At 46.3% G+C, this 27,449-nt stretch overlaps 1 protein-coding gene across 1 annotated transcript in view; it reads right to left on the bottom strand.

Moving 5' to 3' along the window:
* Positions 1 to 27,449, bottom strand: part of LOC147699077 (sodium/potassium-transporting ATPase subunit alpha-1-like) — a 3,282,495-nt gene that overhangs the window by 2,203,312 nt on the left and 1,051,734 nt on the right. The window contains exon 9 of the mRNA XM_086936300.1: positions 24,496 to 24,555. Coding sequence (XP_086792426.1) covers positions 24,496 to 24,555 — 60 coding nt within the window. The remainder of the gene's footprint in view (positions 1 to 24,495; positions 24,556 to 27,449) is intronic.

Below are 27,449 nucleotides of genomic sequence, written 5' to 3'. Positions count from 1 at the left end.
TTGAAGCTCTCGATGGTGATCGATCACGTCGTGAAAGGCTCGACTGAGAACCTCGACGTCGATCCGGAGACTTCGACGTCGATCTCCCTCGACGTCGATCAGGTGGAGATACTTCATGACGTTGTCTCGACGACGATTCTCGACGTCTTCTCCACGATGATCTTCCTCGACGTCGCGTCGACGGCGACCTTTCCTGGCGTCGCCTCGGCGTCGACCTCCTTGACGTCGAAGGATGGGATCTGACAGTCCCTCTCGACGGCGGCCCGCTAGCCAGCGGCGACCTAGATGCCGTCCTAGCTCTCGAAGCCGATCACTTCCGGGGCGGCGGAGAGTGTCTCGACGTCAACGGAAGCCTCGACGTCGACGGAGACTTAGTTGTAGTAGCAGCCATGGACTGCGAGCCCGAAGCATGGCGCCTCAATGCCGACTTACTTGACTGGGGCGGAGATCTTCGACGTCGTGAAGATGATCTGGGCCTTTTCGACGGCGACCTCGACGGTGTTCCTCGACCTTCATTCCTCTTTCTGGGGACAGGAGAAGTGGAATGACTCCGTTTTTGGCCGTGCTTGCTTGTAGGAGAAGATCTAGGGGCTGTGGAAGCACCCACCTGGTGACTTTTGTCCATCTCCTGCATGGCATGAAGTCGAATCTTCTCCCTGTCGCGAAGAGTCCGACTTTTAAATTTTTTACAGTGATGGCACTGATCAGGAATGTGTGAAGATGGAAGGCACACAATACACACAGAATGTGGGTCAGTCAGAGCCATCTTTTTGTCACAAGAAGGACATTTCCGGAACAGAGCAGGCATTCTGACAGGAAATTCTTGTGGGTTACCACAGAAAAATAAATCAGAAGCCTTATTTATTCAAAAAAAGTCGAAATATAAGAGAAAACTCTCTCAAAAAACTAGTTTCAGTTGAAAACTGAAGAGCTCAAGCTCCAGGATCCTCACAGAAGGAGCCGGAAAAAAGAACTAACCCAACTGTCACCTGTGGTGCACCATGGGAGCAGGGGGTTGCCTTCAGGTCTTAAAGGCATGGTACCCCTACTCTAATGCCTTAAAGGCAAGGTGTCAGTTTTCTTTGTTTGCTTTATACTCTACTGCAGCCTACTGGCAAATGCCTGCAATTACAGGTTTTCTTATGGCAATAAAGCATTGTTGTATACAAATGTTTTCTGCTCTCTTTCTTCCTTAGGGTTTGGAAGAGTACTACTGTATGTATGCTAATTTATGTAATTTTGCGGCACTCTTGCCAGTTAGAAAATGTTTTTAGGCTGCAAATATATGTTTTCACATATATATACATATATATTTATATGTATTTTCTATATGCTCCGGGATCCCGCACATGGGCGGGGATTATTCATAGATTATGACTATTGAGGAGTATCCCCTGGATGAGAATGGGTGCCGGCAGGTCAACTCAAGCAACGAGATTCAAAAGATAACTTAGGATGTTGCTTATCAGTCTTGCCCATGATGTTGTGTAGGGAGGTAAATGTAGCACAGGAAATGGCCCAGACAATCAGCACAGCAGTTGTGTACTTGTCCTCTTAATTCACTGGTCTATGGTCGTCCCCCCTGTAGAGAGAGTGCAGGGCCCGCCCTGCTGCACGGCTGAACGCACTCCTTCACCCTACCTCTTCCTTTATAAGGACCACTGTCTGCTTTTCTGTTTTGCGCTCCTCAGCAGGCCCAATTGAGTGCCTCCGATATTGTTATATGCCTGCCTTCAGAGAGTATTCAGCGTTTTCAGACAGTATTAATGAGCAGTGCACCTGCAGACCACTGTGCAGCCGTAGCAAGTGTACCATATATTTGCACAAGGAGTAGGCCTTCAATCGCCCCCCGGGGCTCACCTTGCAGTCCACTCTCATGTTACCACTCGCCCTGGCACTCCGCAGTGATCCCTGAGGGCCTCTCACACAGGTGCGCTGCTCCCCACTGTATCGATCTCCCAGCACACTTAGGGCACAAGGGACAGCCATGTACTCGCTCTCTCAGTCCTCTGTGAGAAACCTGGCCGCTTTGATGCTCCGTCCACCGCCCGCGACACCCAGCGCGCACACCCTCACGATGATAGCACCCAGCCACCAGAGATTTGCCAACAAGCGACTAGGCAAGTGTTGTCACTCAGCTCTGCTCCTGACGCCATCTAGACCCGCGGTGCGGCAGTCCGCGAGACACAGAGCAGCTATGCTGCTCCCGGTCCGAACATCCGCACTTCTCTCGCGCGGATCGTGGTCACAGACTCACCTAGTCTCCCCTGCACAACGGGAAAGCAGTGTGCACCGGCTCTCTGTCCCGACTCGCACAGCCAAACAATGCACACACTGCCAATAATGTACATAAATGTAAATGTAAATATGTTTGTATTTATATAGCGCCTTCTACCCAGAGGTCTCGTAGCACTGTATTCATACCGCTGTGGAACCCTTCCTGGCTTTCCCGTGAGATGTCCACTCCTGGGCACCCCCAAGGTGAAGCCAGGCATCCAAGCGCTGCTGGGGCCGTTGTGGAGATTAAGCAAGCTATTGCCCAGAGTCACAGAGTGGGACCCATGATTAGACTAGGCACCGAGGCGAGAATTACCAGGTCCGGGGAGATTGAGTCCAAGAGCCGCCGAGGCGGGAATTGAACCCTGGTCCCGGGCCAGACCTCTGCATCAGGGTCTGCCGCTCTAACCATTGAGCCACGCTTCTCCACAGTGCAATGCACACAATGCCATCAATGCACACAATCACCTGGAGAGCTGTTGTAGATCTGCCAAGCAGTTTCCAGGAAGAATCTGCCCTTTAGCCCTGACACCGTCTTTCACAGCTCCGCTCTGCGGCAACCTCTACAGCGCCGTAGCCCAGCACGATTGTCTTCAGCTGGCGATGTCCACTTGACCAACAGTTCTGGCCCAAATCCGGCACCGCGGCAATAGTGCCGGAGCCACAGCGCGTGCCATGTTCCAGTCCTCACTTTTCAGCACCGCAGTTAAGACATCCCGCCAATTTCTGCGCCCTCGAGGCCGCTACGCAGGGGAATACCAATGTCACAATTTTGGCACAGCAGACCCACAGCACAGCACTGCTATATACCAGTAGGTTCCTCTCCAGTTCCCCCACAAGACGCTGTCGTTGTTGGGGTCCGATGGGTCCGCAGATTGTTAGAGGATTGATAGCCCTGCCGGCAGAGCCTCACTAACAGTGTGGCCATCTTGCCTCCCCACAGCAAACTGTAATTCACAACCATAACTCAGTTTTAGGTGATGTGGAATGTTTGAGGAGTAAATAGGGGGTGAAGACTCAGCTTTGTCCCTCGATGCTTCTGAAATGAAGTAAGTACTTAGCCTAGGAGCCCAGGAGCAAGGGTTGCTCTAGAGGAGGGCGCCGCGGACTCCTGATTCCTTACCTTAAACTTACCCCAAGGCGGTCCCTCTGCACGTCGGAAGGTGGCGTCGGTCGGCTCTGCATATGTTGTTGGCGTCGTATCACCGGGATGACGTTGCGGCAGCTACTTAGATGACTCCCTCGCGTTCTGACGTCAGTTCTGTACACAACTTTCCGCGCCAGAAACGCAGAGCCATGCAAGACACTGGGGCCCTGGTAGGATAACCTTAACCCTAGAAATCAGATTGCAGAACAGGGAGGATGGGTGGGGCGGTAAGGAATCTATAACTAACTAATGTTTGTTACAGATATTTGTTACCGAAGGTAAGTAACTTGTTCATCTGAAAGAAACACGTTAGTTTTAGATTCCTTAACTTAGAATAGATACCCCAGCAATACCAAGATCACACTAGAAAGTCCTGGAGAACAGAACGGCCAAAGAAGCCGTCTCTCCGGACTTGACTGTCCAGGCAGCAGTGCTTGGTGAACGTGTGCAACAATGCCCACGTAGCCGCCTGAAAGATGTCGTTAAGAGGAACGCCTCGTCCCAGAGCAGTTGCGGCTGCCGTCGCCCTGGTGGAATGGGCACGCAGCCCCACTAAAGGCTCCTTTTTAGGAAGAGAATAGCATGTTTTGATATACAAGACGACCCATCGGGAGATAGTCCGCTTGTGTACGGCCTGACCTTCCTTGGCACCCACGTATTTAACAAAGAGCTGGTCATCCACCCGGAACTGTTTGGTGCAATCCAGGTAAAAGGAAAGCGCCCGTTTTGGGTCCAGCCGGTGGAAACTCTCTTCCTCTTTTGATGGAAGTGGAGGCAGAAAGAAGGCGGGAAAAGTGATGGTCTGTACGATGTGAAAGGCAGTGAAAACTTTGGGCAAGAAGGATGGACGAGTCCAGAGGACAACTTTGTCCGGATGCACAGAGAGAAAAGGAGGCTTAGAAGAAAGCGCCTGGAGCTCACTCACTCGCCTGGCAGAATTGATGGCCACCAGGAATGCAGTTTTGAGTGAGAAGCCGCAAAGGACAGTTGTGAACCGTCTCAAAGGTTAAAACCAAGATTAAATAGGTTAGAACCAAGTTCAAGTCCCACTGAGGCATAACAAAGGGAATAGGAAGAAAGAGGTGAGTCTGTACAGGTTCGGGTGGAGGACTGTCCCCTAATGCTGCGACAGAAGATCCTCCCGAAGAGGCAGACGGGTCGGAGGATCGATGGGCATGTTGAGCAGCTCGGGATACCAGACTATTTGAGTCCAGTCCGGAGCCATAAGAGAATGACTTGGGCCTGGTCGCGCCTGATCTTCTTCAGCACTCTGGGCACGAGTGGTATAGGAGCAAAGGCGTACAACCACCCGCAACTCCACTGGCAACGAAAAGTGTTGCCTAGCAAGTGCCGCCTTGGAAATTCCATTGCGCAGAATTGCTGACATTGCGCGTTCTCTTCGGTTGAGAATAGATCTAACCAAGGCTCTCCCTATTGTCGAAAGAGACTTTGCACCACCTCTGAGTGAAGATGCCATTTGTGATCCATCATGCACCTGCGGCTTAGTTTGTCTGCCCTGGCATTCAGGGAACCTGCCAGGTGTTGAACCACCAGTGATATGCCCTGATGATCCAGCCATGTACAGAGGCGGGGGGCCTCTTGACATAGGATCCACGACTCCACCTCGCCCTGTTTGTTGCAGTACCACATGTCAGTGGTGTTATCCGTGAACACCAGCACTACTCTTCACCGGACAGAGGGAAGGAATGCCTTGAGTGCAAGACGGATCGCCCGGAGCTCCAGAAGGTTGATATGGAGCTTGGACTCCACCAGAGCCGGAGGCCTCTGATCTCTGCCTCTCCCATGTGGCCGCCCCATCCCAGAAGGGATGCAACTGTCACCACTGTTTGTTCTGGTTGGAGAAGGGAGAGGGACCTGTTGTTGACCCAATCGCGGTTCGTGAGCCCCCACTGCAGTTGTCGAGCAATGCCCTCTGAGATCTGAACGTAGTCAGACAGAGTCCGCTGATGCTGCACCCACTGGAACTTCAGGTCCCACTGCAGAGCCCACATATGCCATCTGGCATGATCGAATAGCAGGATGCAGGAGGCCATGAGGCCCAGGAGCCTCAGGGTCATTCTGACCGAAACCCGGGATAGAGGCTGAAAGGTCGGAATCACAGCCCGAATATCCCGAACTCGCTGTTCAGGAGGATAGACCCGAAACCGCGCAGTGTCCGGAACTGCTCCGATGAAGAGGAGCTTCTGAGAGGGAACCAGGTGTGACTTTGGAGCGGTTAATGTTCCTGAGATCTAAACTAGGACACAGGCCTTTGTCCTTCTTGGGAACTAGAAAGTTGTGGGAATAACAACCACGACCTACTACTACTGGGACAGGAACGCAGTCAAAGTCTCCCTTGGCCGAGAGAGCCTAACCTTCCTGCTGGAGAAGGGCCTGGTAATCCTCCGACATGCGGTGGTATTGCGGTGGCATGGCTAGAGGGATGGCCTCGAAGGGGAAGGAGTAGACCCTTCGGCCTATCTTCAAAACCCATCTGTCCGACGTGATGGTGCACCAGTGAGGGAGGTAATAGCGAATCCTGCCACCCACTGTAGTTTTATGAGCCTGAAATGTCGGACTAGGAGGTTTGGAAGCTGCTACAGTGGGCCCGCCCGCTGGACCCGGGAACCACAACGTTTTTTCTCACATCCCCGGCCGCGCTAAGTTTGGGTAACTTGTTGCAGCCTATGGCCCTGAGCGGGACGTAGCGGGGCACTCCTTCCGTAGCCACAAAAGGGGCAAAAAGCAGACTGTGCGGGTGGGTGGAGAGCCCCAAAGACTAAGCGGTAGTCAGTGAGTCCTTGCAGCGCTCTAGAGAGTTGTCTGCTCTGTGGCCAAAAAGACGACGGGCATCAAAGGGGCATGTCCATCAAGGTGTTCTGGACATACCCTGAAAAACCAGTCAACCTCATCCAGGCGTAGCGGCGAAGAGCTAGTGACGTGGAAATGGATCTGTCCAGAGTCGGCGGTATTCAGCCCACAATGTATTGCAAACTTCGCTGCATCACTCCTGGTGGCAACAGCCTGGAAGAGAACTGTCCGGGCCTCCTCCGGAAACTGAGGCAGCACCTGCCCCACTGTATCCCACACCAAGTGGGAATAACGGCCCAAGAGACATGCAGTGTTTATGGACCGCATTACTAAGCTGGCGGAAGAGAAAATATTCTTTCCAAGATGGTGCAGCTTCTTGGATTCCCTTTCCGGAGGTGTGGTAGGGAAGGCGCTTTGGAAGTGGAGACTTGGACCACCAAACACTCCGGAGTGGCTGTCCTATGCAACACCACTGCGTACGAATCTCCCTCCTCCGTAGCCACGGTAGGAGGAGACAACATGCCAAGGTCAGGGGAGGTGTCCAGACCACTGGTATCCCCAGTTCCTCGCTCCAGTCCAGTTGAGATTCTGCCTGATCAGGTAAAGGGTGTCCTGACCCCTCCCAGTCTTACTCCTCATCCTCAGGGTACCAATCTGGCTGAAAAGGGACCCCAAGAGTTAACAGGGGTACAAAAACCTCTCTCTTGGCGCTGGATCTGGCATCAGGCGACGTCGGTCCAGCTCCGGGTCCACGTCGGGATGGAGGCCAGGGTCGACGCCGGCCTGGGGGCCGAGCGACTTCGAATGCGGTAACAGTGCCGGAGGAAGTGGTGCCGGTGGAGGCGTAATGAGGTCAACTGGCACCGATCCAGATCCATGCCTGGATCCAAGGGGGGCCTGCGTGAAGGGGCCGGAGCCCTCAGCAGAGAAGGCCTAGGCCCTCAACTTGTTCTGCGGGGCCTGAAGGTGCGTTGATGGGTACGGGCTGCCCAAAGATGGCATACATCGCCTTGTAGAGCGTTCAAAGCTGGACAGGAATTTCTCCGGGTCCCGGATAGGGATGGAAATGCGGAGTCGATTCTTCGGGATCTGCACGCGGAGCCACGGGAGGGGCACCACCCGCATCCCTCGTCAGATCGGTCGACAAGGAGAAGTCGTAGAACAATGATGCTTGTTCGACTTCTTCTTATGCTGTTGTGTACGATTTTAGATTCCGATTGAATTTCTCGATCCATGCCCTTACATAGGTACAATTTGTGTTGCCCTTATATAGGCATAGAAATCCAGTCCTTATTTAGGCATAGCCCATGCAGCCAAAATACAGGTATGGCTACTTCCATCCGTTCATCAACGTCACAGCGATTTCTTGGAAAGCCATACTCTTAAGCCGTTAGGGACTTCCCCTTGCTTGAATATTGAGTTCTCCAAGAACTCAGTTATTATACATGAACATCTATTCCTTAGGGGTTTATTCATGACGTTCATATGCCCGACTTTACGTCACAGCTGGCATTCCTAAACACTTTCAAGGTATAAATATACCTTTACTTGCTATGGCAAAGCACGGTGTTGTTCGATGCAGTTTGACTACCTTCTTGCACGACGCAGCTCGCAACAGCATGTGTCGAAGGAAGCCAACTCTCCAGCTGACGTACTGACAAGAAGCTGCCCTCCTCTGCCGAGAAATCCAGCTCCAGTGTTTCTGACTCCCCTTGCATGGTGTTGGAAAATCAAGTATGTGAAAGATATACCAACCTATCTCATTCTAAGGTATGAAGCTCATTGGAATCTAGAGAAACCTTTGGCAACTCTTGGAAAAACTAAGCCTATGCTAAAGACCACACTAACTTCTTCCTTCGTCATAGACTTAGGTTAGGTACATTGGGGTAGACATATTTTAGAAGCACCAGTTAATTATTTTAGCCTGTGTTATTTATGTATGTATTTTTATATGACATAGCACCAGACAATGCTATTACAGTATTATTTTATATTACTGTTTGCGCTGTACGCATTATACTTTGCATTCTGTCTAACGATTGTAGCAGATCACCTCTCTTGCATGAGAAAGAAGACTCTTCAATAAACCCCTTTTATTGAAACGCCCGTCTCTCTATTTTCTCTGCAACTATGTAGAAACGAAGCATGCACGATTGACTGAGTAAAATAGTTATCTATTGTTTCCACGACTCTGAAGATACGTTTTTTTCTTGGGGAAACAAAGTTGTCATGTTTTTGCGGTTGTCAAAAACGAATCCTTTCTTGTGTCTTCAAGAAAGTTTCTAGTGACCTCTGAGCTAGTTGGCACTCACAATTAAGTTTAGTATACTAGATAGAGACATACTGACCTCAGTCCTATGTGAAATCTATTGTGTATATTATTACAATGCGCAGAGCCTATTGGGAATATAGGACCTACACTACATGGTGCCCAACGGTTTGGTAAGGCACTCATTTAACACTAGATACTAAAGTAACTCAGTCGTGCTTTTCTCAGAGACCCCTTTTTCCGTAATACTCCAATAGACGTCTGGAGTGGGTATAAGGATAATATCCGCCATAGCTGAGTAGGTTGAAAACCCCATGTATTAGCTTTTCGGTTGGTTCAACGTTGAAGGATACAGTGTTGCAAAATATTGTGCACCTTATCGCTGTTCCCTTGTAGCTTGCTATGCAAACTTTCAGTCAACAAAATGGCCGACCAAGATAATCCCAGGGCCAATGGAGCTACAGACGAAAACGCCGACCCAGCTTTTTACGTTTCAGGTTTCCAAGAAAACCGACAAGGATGCTATAGCCATACCTCTAAATTTAAGGAAAGCCATCACTATAAAACTTATAAAACATTGCCTAACATCAAGAGGTGGTAGGATAGTTTTTGTGATAGAGGCACATCAATATCACCAGACAGAGGTATTCTATTCATGGATAGTCTTCCCCGAAGCAAATCCAGGAAAACACATGTGTTTTTCCCTTCTACAAAGAAGAAGAACCACCAGAGGAATACATTCCTTTTGAGAATATTGAAATTCCACTAACGTACCAGGAGCATGAGCTCTGGTTTAAAGGCGCCCTAAAACATTTAAATCACAGTACCAGGCTCGGTCCACTAGGTAGACTAGGAGCAACATGGCTACAGGGAATTACCGTACAAGATAGATGTTGGAGTGGGGGACGTGAAGTGTTTATTAGCAGGAAAACTGTGAAAAGGCACTAAGCGGTTCTCTTCTTTGTCAGGGTATAAACTGTGATGGTTCCTCTAACAATTTATCCTGCCACCTGCAGGATTCACCAGCTGCAGTGATTGATCCAATTTTTGGCCAGCTCTCGAATGGGAGTTACCTCATGTTGAATGATCACGGCTGCTGTGGCATGTTGCCAGGCATACCATACCTAGTAACTGTGTCAGCCAGGGTCACTTCCTGTATACATGTATTTTTTCCTAAAACTAAGGCAGACAGGGAGTCATCTTTATGGCCTTCACTGAACATCTCTTCTATATGAATTGATACTTTAAGCAGAATGAAAGCCATTCTTTTGCAAAAAAACTGTGCCACTGACCTCGGCCAAAGAGGCCTATAATCTACAAGTCGCAAGGACTTCTGCCGAGATACATGCCCTCTCAACTACAAACTGCCCTATACATTTCTCAGAAATGTTAAGTAATATCTTAAACATGTCTGATACGAGCGGTATTGTACATGTATTTAAGACCGTATTTTCTGGACTGTTAGCACCTTTTGAAGCAGTCCTGGGAATATTTCCAAACTTCGTGCACTCTGTGTTTGGCGAACTGCCCCTCATTTTGGGACTCGCTGCAGGGATACTATTTTTGCTCCAACTGCTGCGATATGTCAAGCCAATTCACCATTGACACCCAGTTCTCCATGGAGACGACTCAACTGTCAATGAAAAGTCGTGAGCGCATCGTTCAAATTCTAGGACTACCTCGTCTACGAGAGTTAAATACCACATGGTTTCTGTCACTCAGACCTATTTGGCAAGATTGCATCTTTCCAGTTCTACGTTGCGTGCTATGTGGAGAAGAATGCGTGTTAGACACTTGTCTCACACTCCCATCAGTCATGCCAATGGATGTTGATACTTTGCTTGAACTAGTAACGGCCCATGCTTGAACCAGTGACAGCCCATGCAGACCGAGTGTGATGACTTCGACGACTTGGACGAATGGTGGTGGCTCCGCAACCAGTCCCCCCGACCTCGCTCGCGACCGGGACCTTGAACGGGGTGGAGCAGACTGCCGGTGCTCAAGCAGCTTTCATGACCGCTCCCGCATAGCCTTCGGCGCCATCGACCGGCAGCCGACCAGGCAAAAGAGGCACACGCAGTGTGTATCCGTCACCGACATTAGTCGGTTACAGGAACCGCAAGCCTTGAAGCCGAGCATCCTTTGTGCACCAGGAGTCGAAGACTCAAAACAGAAGTCGACAAAAGTTGAGAAAAAAGTCCATCAATAAGTGACTGGAGGTAGTGATCTTCCGGATCTGTGCCGGCTGGCGCAGAAATAGAAAGAACTGACATCAGCAGGTGAGGGCGGCGTCTAAGTAGCTGCCGCGACGTCATCCTGGCGACACAGCGCCAACAACGGACACGGAGCCGACCGACGCCAACCTTTCCGACTCGCGGAGGTACTGCTGACGTAACACTTTCTGGATCCAGTCTGACGCCTGGGGGTAATTCTAATGTAAGGAATCTATAACTAACATGTTTCTTTCATATTTATTTTTTATTAATTAATTGTTAATTAATGTTCATTAATTTTCTGGAGTGGGAATAGTAAATTATTCCCCTCCGCTATCCAACACTTTTCCTACTGTTGCACTTGCTGGAGTGGGAATAGTAAATTATTCCTCTCTGCAATCGAACACTTTCCCTACTGTTGCACTTGCTTGAGTGGGAATAGTAATTTTTACCCCTCCACTATCTAACATTTTCCCTATTGTTGCACTCTCTGGAATTGTAATAGTAATTTTACCCTCTCCACCATCGAACACTTTCCCTACTGTTGCACTCGCTGGAGTGGGAATAGTAATTTGTACCCCTACGCTATCCAACACTTTCCCTACTGTTGCTATATTGAGGAAATATAAAATTTATGGTCAAGTAATGTTCCCTAGCGTGTACCCCACCGACTCCATGTACCAGCTTAAAGTGCATGTAATTTCCCTCCTGTGCCAGCTATGAAGACGCAAATACATTTGCGTCCAACGTTTACATGTCCTCTTTCAGACCCACCCTGAATGGGTTGAATATTCCGTTCCTAAGTATGCTATGCCAACGTCTTTTTGTAGTGTACTTTACACGTTTTTCAGCTCTGGCAAAGTAGGCCCTGAATTCTGCCATCGAGCCTTTTTCCTGCTTTCTGACTCCGAAAACTTCAGCCCAGGCTGTTTCTGTACCCGTGACCTCTGCCTCACTCCCTGTGCGGCTCATGGCGTTTAGCTCAGCCTGCTGCCTGCCAAAACTGTATTCAACCTTCGAATTATCTGTTCCGCTCCTCGAAAATGCATTCCTGCCTACTAGTTTAAGTAAACATCCCCCCAGCTGCAGAGCAAAGGGCCCGGCCTCACTGTCTCCGTGCAAGTAATTCATAGCCTCTGTTACCATGGTAGGCCCATGCCCCTCATATTCTCATGTAGACACTTAGGCGCTTATACACGCACTCACAGTCAGTATAGAATAGCTTCTGCCCCAGAGACCTTTCCGTTTAGATAGTATGGTTCCCAAACATCAGATATCAGATATGATAGAAGTACGAGTTGATCTGACATGCCAGACTTCTGTCTCTTTCCGCCAGTGTAAATGTCGAGTCCCCTGCACCCTCCAGTTGCACGTCAATCACATGTCATGCAGCTGCGCGCGCATCCAAGCCTCCGATTTCTGCTGACACTACAAGATTCTGCTTTGTGCCACCCACTTGTGACACCTACCTGTGACGTTTCTAACACACACCTCCATGTTCACGCCTAGTTCACGCCTTCTAATTACGTATCACTACCACGTGGATGCTGTTATCTTGTTTCTCTCAGCTGTTACGCCTACTGTATTGGTTTCTATAATGCAACTTAAGCATATAAGCTATGTATTGTCTTTTTTTTTATAATTTATTTTTATTGGTATTTGCGTTGCAAGTTTTACACAGATTATGACATGATACCCTTTTGAAAAGAAATTCGACTAGATGTTATACAATATATGGAAAGAGGAACATAATACAATCCAATAAAAAAAAATAAAAAATAAAAAATTAAAGAAGAGCTGGATCACACATAAGTACGCAATATACAAAATTCGCTAGATCATTACTTCATCAGTCCATTTCTGAATTGGTGACCAGATTTTTAACCCAAGTTGTTTCCTTTTTTTCCCCTTGGTGGCATATATTGCTGATTCAAGCTTGTATCTAGCTAAAAGACGACCCCTCCATGTAGAGAAAGATGGTGAATCTGGACTGATCCAATCCTTAGATATACATGCGCGAAATTCAGCCATCATGATAAATAATAGATTATTTTGATCAATATCTATTGAATCTTTGGAAACACCAAACAATATAAGTTCAGGCGATATGACTATATTTTTACAAAGAATGTATTCAATAAATTTCTTAACATCACGAATTAATCCATCCAATTTTATACACGAATAAAACATATGTAACGTATCGGCCCCTCTTAAGTTACACCGATTACATTTAATTCCAGTAATACTCCCCCATTTCAGAACTTTTGCCGGTGTATAGTACAAATCACACAAAATCATATAATGTTGAGTACGATTACGCCCAGAAAATAAAATAGAGGAAGCCATTTTAATTGATTCTTCCAGAAGTACATCCTTTGTACCTAATTTCTCTTCCCATTTATCCCTGAGATTATTAAAGTCATCCACAAGATAAGTCATTAAGGTGTTATAATAGAACCCAATCCTTCTTTTATTATTTAGATTATCTAGAAGTAGAATTGGGCTTAAATCTAGTCTTTCTATATTGGAGGATGAATGTAGGTAGCTGTTAATCTGTAGAAATTTAAAATAATCATTTGAAGGAATTTTAAAGTTATTTTGTAAATCATCAAAAGTAAGTAATATTTCCGAATTATTAATATATAAATCAGAGAGAAAGGTTATCCCCTTGTATCACGGTGGCAACATGGGTTTATTCCCAATAGAGATACGGCTGACCACGTACGTAGAATCATAGCAATGATGGATTGGGCAGAAGCCTCTAACATTTCAATAGGAATCACTCTGCTTGATGCTGAAAAAGCATTTGATAGAGTAGGGTGGCCCTATCTTTGGGATGTCCTATCCATGAAAGGGTTTGGCCTAGGAATAATAAATGCATTCAAGGCATTATATAAAAACCCAGTCTCAGCAATAAAAATAGGACTTAATAAATCTGCAGTATTCTCTATCCAAAGAGGAACACGTCAAGGGTGTCCATCCTCTCCCCTTCTTTTTGCTATATATATAGATATCTTTCTTAATCAGCTTAATAGGGATGAGAGTATAGTTCCATTACAGTTAGGAGGTACGACATATAGAGCCCTTGCCTATGCTGACGATTTGGTAGTAGTCACTAGAGACATTGAAAGAACGTTCCGGAGGATTGAAGAACTAGCAGGTATATTCGGATCTTTCTCTGGGTATAAACTAAATTTGTCTAAAACGCAAATTCTGTTTATAGGACCAAATCCACCTCCTATTATAAATATAGTTTCGGAAGCAATCTACTTAGGGATTAGATTAACTACACCTATCTCACAGATCCCTAGTATTAATTATACTCCAATTCTAAAAAAAGCTAATACGACTCTGGAAAGAATAAATCATTTACACTTATCTCTTCATGGTAGAAACAACGTTTTAAAGATGCTTATATTGCCCAAATTTTTATACCTATTTAGAACAATACCCCTGGAATTTCCTTTAAAATTTTTCCAAGAAATCGAAAGAACTGCAATAAGATTTCTATGGGGCTATAAAGGTATTAGAAGAGCATATAAGAAGCTGATTATACCGAAAGATAGGGGGGGATGGGCCGCACCACACTTTTTATTTTACTATTTGGCAGCCGCACTCCAATATATGTTTCCTTTAATTGTAGGTAAAAAAATCCCCATTAACTGGACACACTATCCAAATATTTATGAAATGGTAATAGGTACTGATGCAAATTATCATTTGTTAAAATTTATAGAGCCAAGCTACTATAAAAAAACAAAATTTAAGATAGTGGCTGCAGCATATAAAGCCTGGAGAATAATAAAAAAACTGGTGGGAATTAGGAAAATTACCAGGTATACGCCTCTAAATTCAAGTCAATGTTTTCCCACAATATTTAGAGACCAGGTGATGAAAAATTGGAATGGTAAGCTATGTATTGTCAATAAAATATTGCTCTATCCCTTCCTGAACCCTTGTGGTTGCAGGAACATGATATCCAGTTCTAGAACGATTCCTTTTTAAGGAATAAAACTCCTAAGAACTCTAACACCACGGACTCTGCCTCTTTCTTTACGATTGAGTTATTATTGATTAAGTACTTACCTGCATAGAAATTAGGACGGTAAATCAAATATTTACCACAATATCTGGAGTGGGAATATTCATTTTCACCCCTAAGCTATCCAAAACATTCCTTACTGTTGCACTAGCTAGAGTGGGAATAGTAATTTTATCCCCTCAGCTATCCAACATTTTCCCTACTCTTGCGCTCTCTGGAGTAGGAATAGTAATTTTTACCCCTTCGCTATCCAACACTTGCCCTACTGTTGCACTCGCTGGAGTGGGAATAGTAATTTTACCCCCTACGCTATCCAACATTTTCTCTACTGTTGCAGTTAATGTAGTGTAAAATTTATTTTAAAAAGATATAAAATACTTTAATATTTTAATTTATTATATATATTATTTGTATGTTACTGGTGTATGTATATATATATATATATATATATATATATATATATACATATATATGTATTTATAATTAGGTCGAGCATCAGCACACATGCGCTGTGCAAGTCCTGATGTAATCCATACCACAGATTTTTTCCCGCCTCCTACTTACCGTTGGCTCACTTCACTATCACTTTTCCTTGCTGCCTTCTAACTCGTTGGAATTCCTGATACATCACTTCCCTGCGAGAATTAGGCACACCGGCCAGTTACAGTTTCCTTATGTGTCCCTCTTTATACGTTGTGTGGTAGAACTCTTTTAATTGATGCTTGTTATGTTATATTTATGTTATGTTAAGAGGGTACTTTTATAGCGCACGGCTACACCAAAAAGTGTCCCGGCGCTGAAAGACCCTCACGGACCCAAAGTGGAAGGTAAAACAGGGAGAGCGAACATAGTGCAGAAAGAAAACGAATTATTGCATAAAAAGCAGGGTCTTCAGATCCTTCCTAAATGCCAGCACACTGGTGTTAGATCTGAGTGACAAAGGAAGAGCGTTCCAAAGCCGGGGGGCTAGATGTTTGAAGGACCGCCCCCCGCAGCGGGCACGACGGATCACCGGGGTGACTGCCCTGGCTTGGATGGCGGAACGCAAGGATCTGGAAGGAAGATAGAAGCTGATCCGTTTTCGAAGATAACAAGCACCAGTACCATGAAGGGCCTTAAAGGCAATGGTCAGGGCTTTAAAAGTAATCCGCTTCTTAATAGGCAGCCAATGAAGGGTTTTAAGAAATTCACTGGCCCTGGCTCTTCTAGTAAGGCCAAAGATGGCCCGGGCTGCAGAGTTCTGCACAACCTGGAGACGTGCAAGGAGAAAGTCCGGGAGGCCTAGGTATAGTAGGTTGGAATAATCCAGGCGAGAGCCTATCAGGGCCTGTACCGTAATCTTTCTATGCTCTAAAGAAAGAAGCGGCAGGAACTTCCTCAACATCTTCAGGATCGCAAAACACTTGCCAGCCAGAGCAGACACCTGGGCCCTGAAAGAGAGGCTATTGTCAATCTGAATGCCCAGATTCTTAGCGGCCCCTGAATTGCTGGCAGGAGCGAACATGGCAGTAGGCCACCACTTACTCCACCGGGGGTCTGCAGGACCGCCAAAGAAGAGCACCTCTGACTTATCGGGTTGCACTTGAGGCTTGAGGCACTTGAGGCTTTCTGTCTTGACCACTGCTTGTGTTTTAATTTTCAGCGCACCATGCGCTCTTTGTTTCATTTTTTTAATTGCAGAACGCCATGCGCATTTTTCGTTTCACAATGGCAGGGGCTGCCGCACACACCACTCCGGGACGCTGCCCTTGCTTTTAAAGCAGACCCAACACAGCATGAGCACCGCCATGGTGGCTGCCGCACACACCACCCGCGGAACGCTGCCATTAATTGAATTTAAATGACTCTCCATAAAGCTCTGCCCTGCAACCCTAAATAATAATAGCTCGGAATTAGTGATCAATAGATTATCAATATGCGCCAATGCATGTCGATTTCATATGGAAAGGCTTGTCTCACTACTTAAAAACTTCAGTTCTGACTTTAATTTTCGGTTCCACAGTGAGTACATGCTTGCGTATGAAGCCAAAACCTGTGCAGGGAAAAGTGGCTGGTGGCAGTCTTTCGTTTTTGACTATAGTTTTGCGGTACAAGCGACAGTCCTTCTTCAGATTCTATGATAACTCACTCGATCTGGCATTCTGATTGGCGGTCCTTCTTTTATGTCGAGGGCGCTTATACATTAGTTTCACTGTGTCAGCTCTTGAGCTAGCTGTTGTTGTGAAAGCTGGCTTCCTCTGTAAAGGCAGCTGGCTTGGTTTGGGAGGGCGGAGTCGGGAAAGGAGAAAGAGGCGACAGCTGACATGTAGGGGTACTTGGGGGCTCACTACAATGGCGGAGGGATTGCCACCACCGGCCCGGCGGTCCCTCCGCCATCTCCATGCACATTTCCCCCCACCAGATCACAATGGCGGGGGAATCGTTCTGCAAGCGTGGCGCTTGCCACGCTTCCGCCACAGGCAATCGTAACGATTGCCTGGGGGAGCAGATAAGGCCGTGGATATGGGGGTGGTGCCTCGAAGGCACCGCCAGCCTGATCACGATGTTGGCGTCAGCCAGCCTTTCCATGTTGGTGGAACCACGGCGGGCGGACTCAAGTCCCCCCACCATCCTAATGACCTCCTAAGCTCCCACGCAAATGGAGACTTAGGGGCCTATTACGATGCCGGATGGAAAAGGCGTCCGTCCACCGTGTCCATGGCAAAAATCCACTGCATGACCCTCGGCATCCCCGTCGGTCAAATCATGATGCAATGCACGGAAAATCCTACCACGGAGGATGGAACACACAAATGACCGTCCGTGCTGCTCAGAAAAGATGAAAAACTGACCGCGCCAGACGGGGAAAGCAGTTCAAGGGAATAAAAAGACCGCTCATGCAGCGGAATGACCGGCATGGCCACTTGAGATGAAACCGCAGAACTGGAGGACGGAGCATTGCCTACCAATTTCCCTGCTCGCGCATAGAGCCAAATGAATGGCAGTAGTAACAAACTGAACAGTGATGCACAAAGTGTGCCTGCACTCGATGCTGCCCACAATCACATCACACACGATACAATGATACACCCCAAATATCCATTGGCAATGTAAGCCATGCCCAGCATGGAAGAAACACCTGAAGGACATCACACATGTGGACACACCCACATACAGCTGCATAAAGCCAACCCCTCCCTGGACACGAATCTTTCGCACACTCAAATGCAACAGACAGGACACCATATACGCACACACAACATCACATACACCCATCACCACACAACACCACCCCCCATCCACACACCTGACACACCTACAGAACTCCACCATCCCCTGCACCTTTCTTACCTTTGCACAATGGCCAAAAGGGAAATTCACAAATTCACTGACACTGAGTTCAAAGTGATGGTACACGAGATCATAAGTGTCGAACCACATTTGCATGTAAGCCTGGTCTGACACACCCCACTTTTGCGCAAAACCCAGTTGTGGACAATAATCTACAACAAAGTCAATGCTGTAGGGACCACCCTACGCACACTGTGTGACATCCAAAGGCGGTGGGTCGGCCTCAAGGCCCTGGTCAAGCATGGTGTCCACAGGAACCACAAGGCGGACCATAGAACTGGTGGCGGCCCACCCATACCTGTAATACCATTGACAGTTCACATGAATCACAGTGTCATTGATGAAGTCACATGTCATGAAAAAGCAAAACCTCCTGCCCTCACTATCCCCACTACCACCACAACTCCCACAACAGCTGCAACAACAACGCTGAGCCCTGCAGCCCCGAACTGTGTGGCAGCCACCTCCACCATCACCGCCGCTGCCTCCAACACTGTCCCTGTGCTAGTTGCAGTCAACACCACCAGGCAGCCTTGGGATACTGGGGACAGTGTGCGGTGGCAGTATCCTTTATCGTGAGGAGGTGCAAGAGATTGCGACATATTTAATTTCCCAAACTTCTGAAGAGAGGCAAGATTTTCCGTCCATGCATTTGATTTTATGTTTTGGAGAATAGACATTGAAGATAACAAGTTCCTGCAGATAACTAATATGCCCAGATTGTGAATGAATTGCAGAGTTCATGTACAGAAGCTCTCCGGATGCAGCTCTTAATAAAGGGAAGCCTTGTGTGGCGCTACCTCCTGGAAGACACAGGATGCTGTTGAGATCGGATGGGCAATGGATTACATCAGGATTCTTATTGTCTCAAAAAAGAAACCACATCAACTTGGTGCCCGTATATCCTGTGGATGCAATAAACTGACGAGAAGAACATTACTCTTCGGAAAATACCATTGCTTCTAAACTCAAGAGCCCTGACGAGAGTCCCCGTACTCATTGCCTGGGATTCGAAATGCGTTGGCATATGATATAAACAAAGAGGAATGACAAATTGTATTCCAGTCTGTTAACTGAGAGAATTTTCCCTGTTATAGACATTACAGTGTTCCCTGTGTGATCTTTGATACCTGATTTAGACATTCCAGAAGGTCTAAAATAACGTAAGGCTCAGGCTCACCCCTCTTATTGAATATAATTCTACGGCCCTACCTGCACCTTGTCCCCTGGGCCTAACTCCCCTTGTTTTTGACCCAGGATACTTAGCACACATGTGTGAGATGATCTGATCCACCTGGTATGCCACTTGCAGGTTGACGGAGTGGTAGTGTTTGTGGTTCCTTTAGATGTGTTCACTCGCCTGTGGCGTAACAAGGGCAATGCGGGTGCCAGCAATGGCACCCACAACATTTGGAATGGCTCCCAGGTCATAGTACTCCCCTTTCATAGCTGCCAAATTATCCCTCCTCTGGAAGTGGACAGGTCTGTCCTTGTAAAGCATCAATGCTGACTGGACGTCAAGCAACACCATGCTGAACATGGGCTGTGACATCCCACCGGCGCTGGCCATATTGTACAGGTAAGACCCAGTAGCGAAGGAATGCAGTGCAGCCATAACCTTCACTGTAGCAGACAATGCAGCCGGATATATTCTTTTGGGCTTCAAACTGGGTGCCAAATGGGCAAATGGGTTCCGTAGTGTGCGGCGATCCAAACTGCATTTCATGATGATTTTGATGCCCTCCATCGTCGTCAGGTCAGGACAGTGCGAAAGATGGGTGGTCTCCTCCTGCGTATGTCGGGGTGCAGAAGCATGGGCTGAGGTATATATGAGATGTAGTGAACAGCTTACCCAGAGACTCACACAACCCCAACTTTGACAGGCTCATGGTCAAGTGAAATGCACAAGTGACCTCCATTCAGACCTTTTTTTTGTCACTCACTCGATATACTGACACTTCGACATCCAAAGAGGCCGATGTGCATGGCATATAGTACACTACTACATCAAGGATGACTTGCCCTGTGGTTAGATGGCCCAGCACTTGTGTTTCTCAGCATAAGTGCTGAGTTTAATGTAGCTGCTGTCACTGCATGACCGCAAGCCTCAGTCCCACAATACACAACATCATTACGGGATGGTGGCAGTGAGTGTCATCTGGACAACGCTACATGGATATACAGTACGGTGGACAGAGACATGTGGACATTATGGAGACAGTCCTGTGTGAGTGTGTGTGGAATTTGCATGACAGATATTGCAATGTTCACCTGAATGAGGCAGAAATGCACATGGATTGTGTATACAAGCCCACATGGCTGACAATGACTAATGTTGTCGGTCAGAGCTATGTATGTTTGTTCCACATGTGCACTCCTGTGATGTGTGTGGGTACATTAACAGGCAATTGTGGCTAGGCACACTGCACGCTAAGTGGTTGTAGGATCACTCTCCTCGGTGTGAGGAGTCCCAAATGATGAACAGGGCGAAACCGATCGAAAACTGATGGGTACCTTTACGATCGTGGGGATATCCTGTGGTACTTGATTGAATCTCTTTCTTTTTTCCTCTTTGTCATATTTCTGTTGATAGTAAGGGTCAAATTAACATTTTTTCTTAGACCCACAATCACCCTTTTGTGTATTTACACTGCACGCCACACCAGTATGTGTGTTGTGAGTGCTAGGAATTACGAGCATGTCTGATTTGCCGACAATGGACACCTCTAATTGTCTGCCTACGTCACTGGCCCTTCACAAGTTGACCCCTGGCCAGGAGACGCCAGTCAGATGTCAAGGGACATTCAAGAGATGTTCACAGGTTGGATGTTTCATTACACTACATTGGTACAGTGCAAGTGATTTTTGTCCTTCATTTCAGTCCATGCTGGCCACGAGGCATGACTATGTATGTAATTGCACTCTCCTTTTCTTGGACATACCATGTGTGGAGACTTGACTCAAAGGTCACACTCTCTCATACCTTCCCAGTGTAGTGACCAGCTGGTCACTGTTCTACTTGTGCTAATGTACCAGCCACTCCCATAGGGCTGGATTACCCCCCACCCCACAGCCACTCAGCACAGGTGTCAGTGGACATGTGACATTGCTGAATAACTTGGCCGGATGCACGTGACCTGTGCCTGTTCTCCCATGCTAGTAGGGTGTCTGTGTGGTTACTTCATATGTATGGGTGCCTCGTGCAACAATCACTTTAGGCGAATGAGTTGTGATGTGTGGCGACAATGCTAAGGCAGAATGTGTTTGCATGTGCGTTAGCTGGCATCTGCAGCGTTGACACGCATTGGCCCCAATTGAATGTTGCATGATTGCGGTCGCAGCTTCCATGCCGCAGCAGTGTGGCACACACTATGTGAATAAGCTATCAGTCAATGCGAGCCTTTGGCGGCGTACATTTTTTGAAATAGCGGTGTGCGCGGTCGGCAACTGCGGGGCCCGGCATTGGCCCCATTTGCCTTCAGGGGCACAGAGGGTCACTCATGGGGATTGGGTGGACCTCGCACTTTGCATTTGGTAGGTTACCACATCCATCGTGGTGCCGCAATGCTTGCAGGTAGTTGTAGTTGTTCAGGGATTGCATGCGTAGAGATGATTGGTACGTACCTCTGCTGTTGAACACGGCGGCGTCATGTCTGCTGGAGCTGCATCAGGTAGAGCTGCAGGAAGGCCTGTAGCGCAGGATCCATGGTGGCTCCGGTGGGTCTGATGGGTACTGTATCGGCTTTTCCTCTCCGTTGTTGTGTTTCCACCAACCGTGACATAGTGGTTTTTACGCAGCGGTTGGCAGGGCTAATTGCAATATCGTAATCTGGTTTGCTGATGGAACGTGTTTCTGCTCGCCGGTCTTGCTCTGTTCGCCAACCTTGCGTACGCAAAAAAGCATGCGGAGCCTGACAGACCGCGGCAGATGGAAAATGGCCTCTGTTGGACCAGTGTAATTTGGTGGTCGCAAAGACCGCACCTTGAGCAGGAAAGTTTACGTTTTCCACCACTGACATCAGCTCAGATGGGCTTCCGTCCATCATCGTAATGGGCCCCTTAGTCCCTGCTCCCTGAAACATCACTCTTTCGGTCTGAACCTCATCCTAGAGAAACTGCTGCTGCAGATAGAATGTATGTCAGCCTGGGGTAAGTTAAACTGAGTCTGTGGTAAAGGGTTAAGTGGAGCTTGTGGAGTAGGCTGTAAGGGGGTAGTGTTAGAAGGGAAGAACAGAGTGTAAGGTTTAGTTAGGGCTTTAGGAGAATCATGGGGTCAAGGAGCATAGGAGATTATGTTAGTAAAGGACAGTCACAGGTAATTGAGGATTGAGGATGAATGTGTCCTTGTGTAACATAACTTATGGTAAGCACTCCAATACCTTCGGGTCGAGTTCACGCTATATAAATCTGCACACACAAAAAAGAGGACACCAAACTCAAAGTGACCACCATGTTATCACGCACACGGTTTCCTCTACTGGATTTTTGTCTGACATCACTAGCCCCAGTTGTACTGAAACGCATTGTACGGATTTAAAATTATTTACCGTACACATTTGCATTCAATTGAGTGTCACTGTAGCAAGAAAAATGGTTCATAGTAAAATATGAGAGACACAGGATAGGCTGCGGTTCCAAACAACTGGCACCTGAAACTTCGTTACAGAATATACAATCTATAACAAATCCAGTCAGACTAGCTTTAATGCACTAAACTATTCAAATTACATTTCTGCACACCTATCTGCCAAAACACATGAATCTGCTTGGAAAGCAATTCTATACCCAGTAACACAATATAGATAGAACATTGCCTCTCATAGTCTCTCACGTAATTCACAGGTTAGAGGGAGCTTCTATGTTTCAATGGCACCAAAAAAGAATTTCTGCTATAGGTTTGTGCCAAAGATAATCCAACTTTACAGCCTCCACCCTTATGGACAGCCTCACATCCAGCAAGCAATCTGAGCAACACGAAAATTGTCATCCCATTTACCTCACCCGGACACATGCAATGGTAAAATTAACCGATTTCCAACTGTCAATAATACTCACAGTCCTAAAACCTTTCCAAGGAGGTAATTCATTCCGGATGTTTCATGATCATTGCAATATGACCCACACATGAGAACTCATTGTCACTCTGCAACATACACACAATTAGTCAGCAAGTGTGTCTCTGAAGTGGAAATAATGCCTTAAAATTCCTTTACTGGCAAGCAGCATTCTAGCACTCTACCATATGGTACAAGGAAATGCTGGCGTCTCAATATGTTCCATCAATTCATAGATCTCAGGTCAACCAATGTGCAAACTATCTGTCAACCGTAGTTCATAAGAGAGTGCATAGGAGCAGATCACGTAGAGTACAAGGAAAAAAGCTGTTGGGTGCCCTTCCTTAGTGCCGGGATTTATTCAAACAACCATTTGCAATGTAATAGGTCGCGTATTTGTGAGAGTTTGAGCTTTTGACATTGTCAATGACACTGCCTTAATTTTGTGTTTTGAAAACCTGCAAGCGGTGCATAAACACACACTTTGTACTTATAGTTCTTGCTTATGAGAAGCATGCTAGCAGTAACTGTGCCTCTTTTACCAGCCTTACTTCTCGTAGGCAACAACTATAAGTACAAAGTGTATGTTTGCACAAGTATAAAGTGTGCGTTTGCGCACCGCTTGAAGGTTTTCAAATCACATAAATTAAAGGCATTGTCTTTTACAATGCCAATCGCTCAAACTCTCACGAATGCAAGACCTATTGCATTGCAAATGCTTGTTTTTATTATGTATCTAACAATGTATAATTTATTATAATGATTTATTAATATTAGTAAGTAAATATATATATATATTATATTTTATATATATGTATGTTTAATTTATTTTTACATTATATTTATTATTTATGATTTTAAAAAAATCTAATAATTCGAACTGTTTTTATTATATGTATTATTTATTTATTTTACATTATTTTTAAACATTTTTAAAAAACGATATTTTTAACAATAATATTTTTAACAATAGTTTTGTTCTCAATGTTTTTGTACTTACCATTATGAAGATAGAATTTCAATATTTTTGACAACAATATTTTTGTCACAATATTTTTAGGTCGATATTTCTGTTGTCGATATTCTGTCAGTGATCTAATTCCCCGAGTATATGGATACATTATGACCTAGAATGAGATGATTTCGGATTCCCTATTTAACTATGAGAAAAGATGCCTGCAGGAGCATTGAGAGAGAGTCACCCTTTAGCAGTGCAACAGCACAGCTTGAGTATCACATATTTAAGCTGGTGCACCACTTCAGTTCCTACTACCTCTAGTAAACAATAGTGTGAATTGTGCAGCCCAATCCCAGGTGAACTGAATTCTGTAAAAGATGTTTCTACTCACACGTGTCCGATGTGTTCCAAATTTCCTCTCCAGCCCTTCCAAGGTCATCTTGTGTTCATCCTAAAGGTGAAAAAGAGACAGCAACAGGTTAGAGAGATGCTTCAGACTGTAGGTGGCAAATGTAAATTGAATCTGAACGTTAAACCAATAGGTCATGGAGGTGCCCCTTGCTGTGTTCTGCTGCCGCCTCATTGAGAAGGCTTCATAATGTAGCAGAATCACCTGACACATGGAAGGTTGACTTAAAATTCAAGACAGGGGCATCTGAAGACAGAGGCGATTCCAGCTCTCCAAATGGTATTTAAACCACAGCTGAATAGGAAAACAAGTTACTTACCTGTAACTACAGGTATCCAGTATTGGTGTCTTTCATAGATTCACATGTCTGAATCATTCCCCGTCACCGAAGTGGGGGTCCCACGGTAAATACAAAAGTAGTGCCAAGAGTAAATAACAGTAGTAGGCTAAAAGAAAAAACCCTAAGGCCTAAGTCTTAGTAGCCTATCTACATCATTATATTAAAAAGAACCAAAGATTGGTTCCAGCCAATCAGCTACTATCACCCTCTAGAACCTTCCCAGCAGAGGCAGTTTCCTCTCCTTTTCCTAGCACAAGTAGGAAGTAAGTATCCCAGATTATAGAGATCTGACTAGCGGGGGAGGAAGGTGGGTGCATGTGAATTTATGAAAGGTACCAATACTGGATAACTGTAGTTACAATGAAGTAACTTGTTTTCTTATCCACTATTGGGGTATCTTTCATAGATTCACATGCCTGAATCAGAGTAGAGAGCAGTATAACCATATACTGTTGTTTGCAGATGGTGGGAGACACGGGTTCATAAACACCCAAATAGCATCCACAATGGTTGAAAAGATGTTTTTTTTTTATTAATGGAATAGTCTTTAAGAAAGCAAAGCTATATCCAAGCACAATATAAATATATATGTACTAATATTTACAATCTTGCAGACATATATATCTGTACATTAGTATGAATATTAAAAGAATGGAATAATACATAAAAGAGCAAAAGTACCTGAGTCTGATCTTAATGAAAGAGATGGTGTAGAACAGCATGTTCAACCACTGCGTCTTCTTGATGCGAAGATTGAAGACAGTAATGGTTCATGAACGTGTGGACATTTTTCCATGTCGCAGCACAACATATATTTTCCAGAGTCAGTCCAACAAACAAAGCTGTCGACGTTGATTATGTTCTTGTCGAATGAGCTATGACTTTCCTCTGCAAAGGTTTGTTAGCCTTGTCATGTCAGAAAAGAATAGCAGATGCCAGCTATCTGGCTATTGTTGCTTTTGTAACAGCATTTCTAAGAGTTGCTTGACCATAGGCCACGAACAGCGGGTTGGATCGTCTGATGTCCTTAGTCTTCTGTAGGTAGAATTTTAAACAGTGCTTAACATCCAGCGAGTGTAATGCTCTTTCAGTTGGAGTGGATGGATCCAGAAAGAATGTTGTTAATCTTACCGATTCATTCGAGTTAAATTGTGTCGGTACTTTGGGGATGAACTTGGGATTAATTGTGCTAACATAATGTTGAGTTCCCATTCTGGAGGGGGTGCTAATAAATTGTTTGATAAGTGAAATTGAGCAGAGACAGGGAAGCTCTGTGCATCTCCTGAACCTGGAAAGAGCAGCAAGATGCACCTTGACTGATGGAAAGGTAAGCCCGGACTTAGCAAGAGAAAGCAGATACGGGAGTATTTGTTCTGCAGGAGCTTGTATTGGATAAATATTATTAGCCTCACACCAGTAACAAAATCGCTTCCATTTGAGGCGATAAGTCTTTCTTGTGCTTTGGACTTGGGATTTGGCCAAAATCTCCCGACAGTCCTGTGCAATGTTGAGATCTTTGAACTCTAAGAAATCAGGAGCCATGCGTGCAAGTGCAGGGACTGTGGGTCCGCATGAGTACTTCCCTCTGTCCCTCGATAACATTGTAGGAGTCGGAAGGAGGCGAATGGGCATGTCTTGAGACAGTAAGAGGAGTTCCTGGAACCATTATTGCCTTGGCCAGCGGGGTGCAATCAGTATTAATCGGCAACCCTCTAGTTTTATCTTGTGTAGCACTTTCGGAATCAATGGTATTGGGGGAAAAGCGTACTCACAAATCCTTGACCATCGCATAGACAGGGCATTCCCTCTTGATCCCTGTTGAGGGAACCTGCTGGCATAGTATCGGCATTTCTTGTTCTCCCTAATTGCGAATAGGTCCAGTGAAGGTTTGCCCCAAGTCTTGAACACTGTGGGGCAGATTTACAATAACTGGCGCATCCCCAGGGATGCACCAGTTATTGTGCGCCGCAGCTCCACCACACATGGTGCGCCGCATTTACAATGCGGCGCACCATGGGGCAAAAACCGCACAGATGCATGACGCATCTGTGCCGTAAAGGTGGCGCATTGCTGGAGTTGTGTCGCAAGCGTGACGCAGCTCCAGCAAGGCTCGGGGTGCCCTATCTGTCCAATGCTGCGTCAAGCCTTACGCCTGCTTCAAGCAGGCGCAGGGTTTTGACGCAGCATTGGCCTAAAAGTGACCGAGTGAAATCTTGTAGATTTCACTTAGCCACTTTTGCGAGGCGCACCGGCCCCGGAACGCCCACCCTGCGCCGGAACGCCCACATGTGGCGCAGGGCTTTACAACGTGACGCATCTGCCTAGATGCGTCACGTTGTAAATGGGTCGCAGGGATGCGCCACATTTATGCTGCTGTTGCGTGACGCAACAGCGGCTTAAACGTGGCGCAAGTCCGACATAAATCTGCCCCTGTGTTCGCCTGCTCCTGCTCTAGCTCCCACTTGTGACAGTCCGACTGAGACCTGCTCAGAGTGTCCGCAAGGGTATTGTGGAGAGCCCTGACATGTTATTTTGTGGAGTGTGATCCATTCCCACAATTCCTGAGCCTCCTGCGAGAGCATAGCTGATTTCGTTC

This window comes from Lissotriton vulgaris, chromosome 8 (assembly GCF_964263255.1).
Source record: "Lissotriton vulgaris chromosome 8, aLisVul1.2, whole genome shotgun sequence".
Classification (NCBI taxonomy): Eukaryota; Metazoa; Chordata; class Amphibia; order Caudata; family Salamandridae; genus Lissotriton; species Lissotriton vulgaris.
This window is presented reverse-complemented; position numbering and strand designations above follow the sequence as displayed.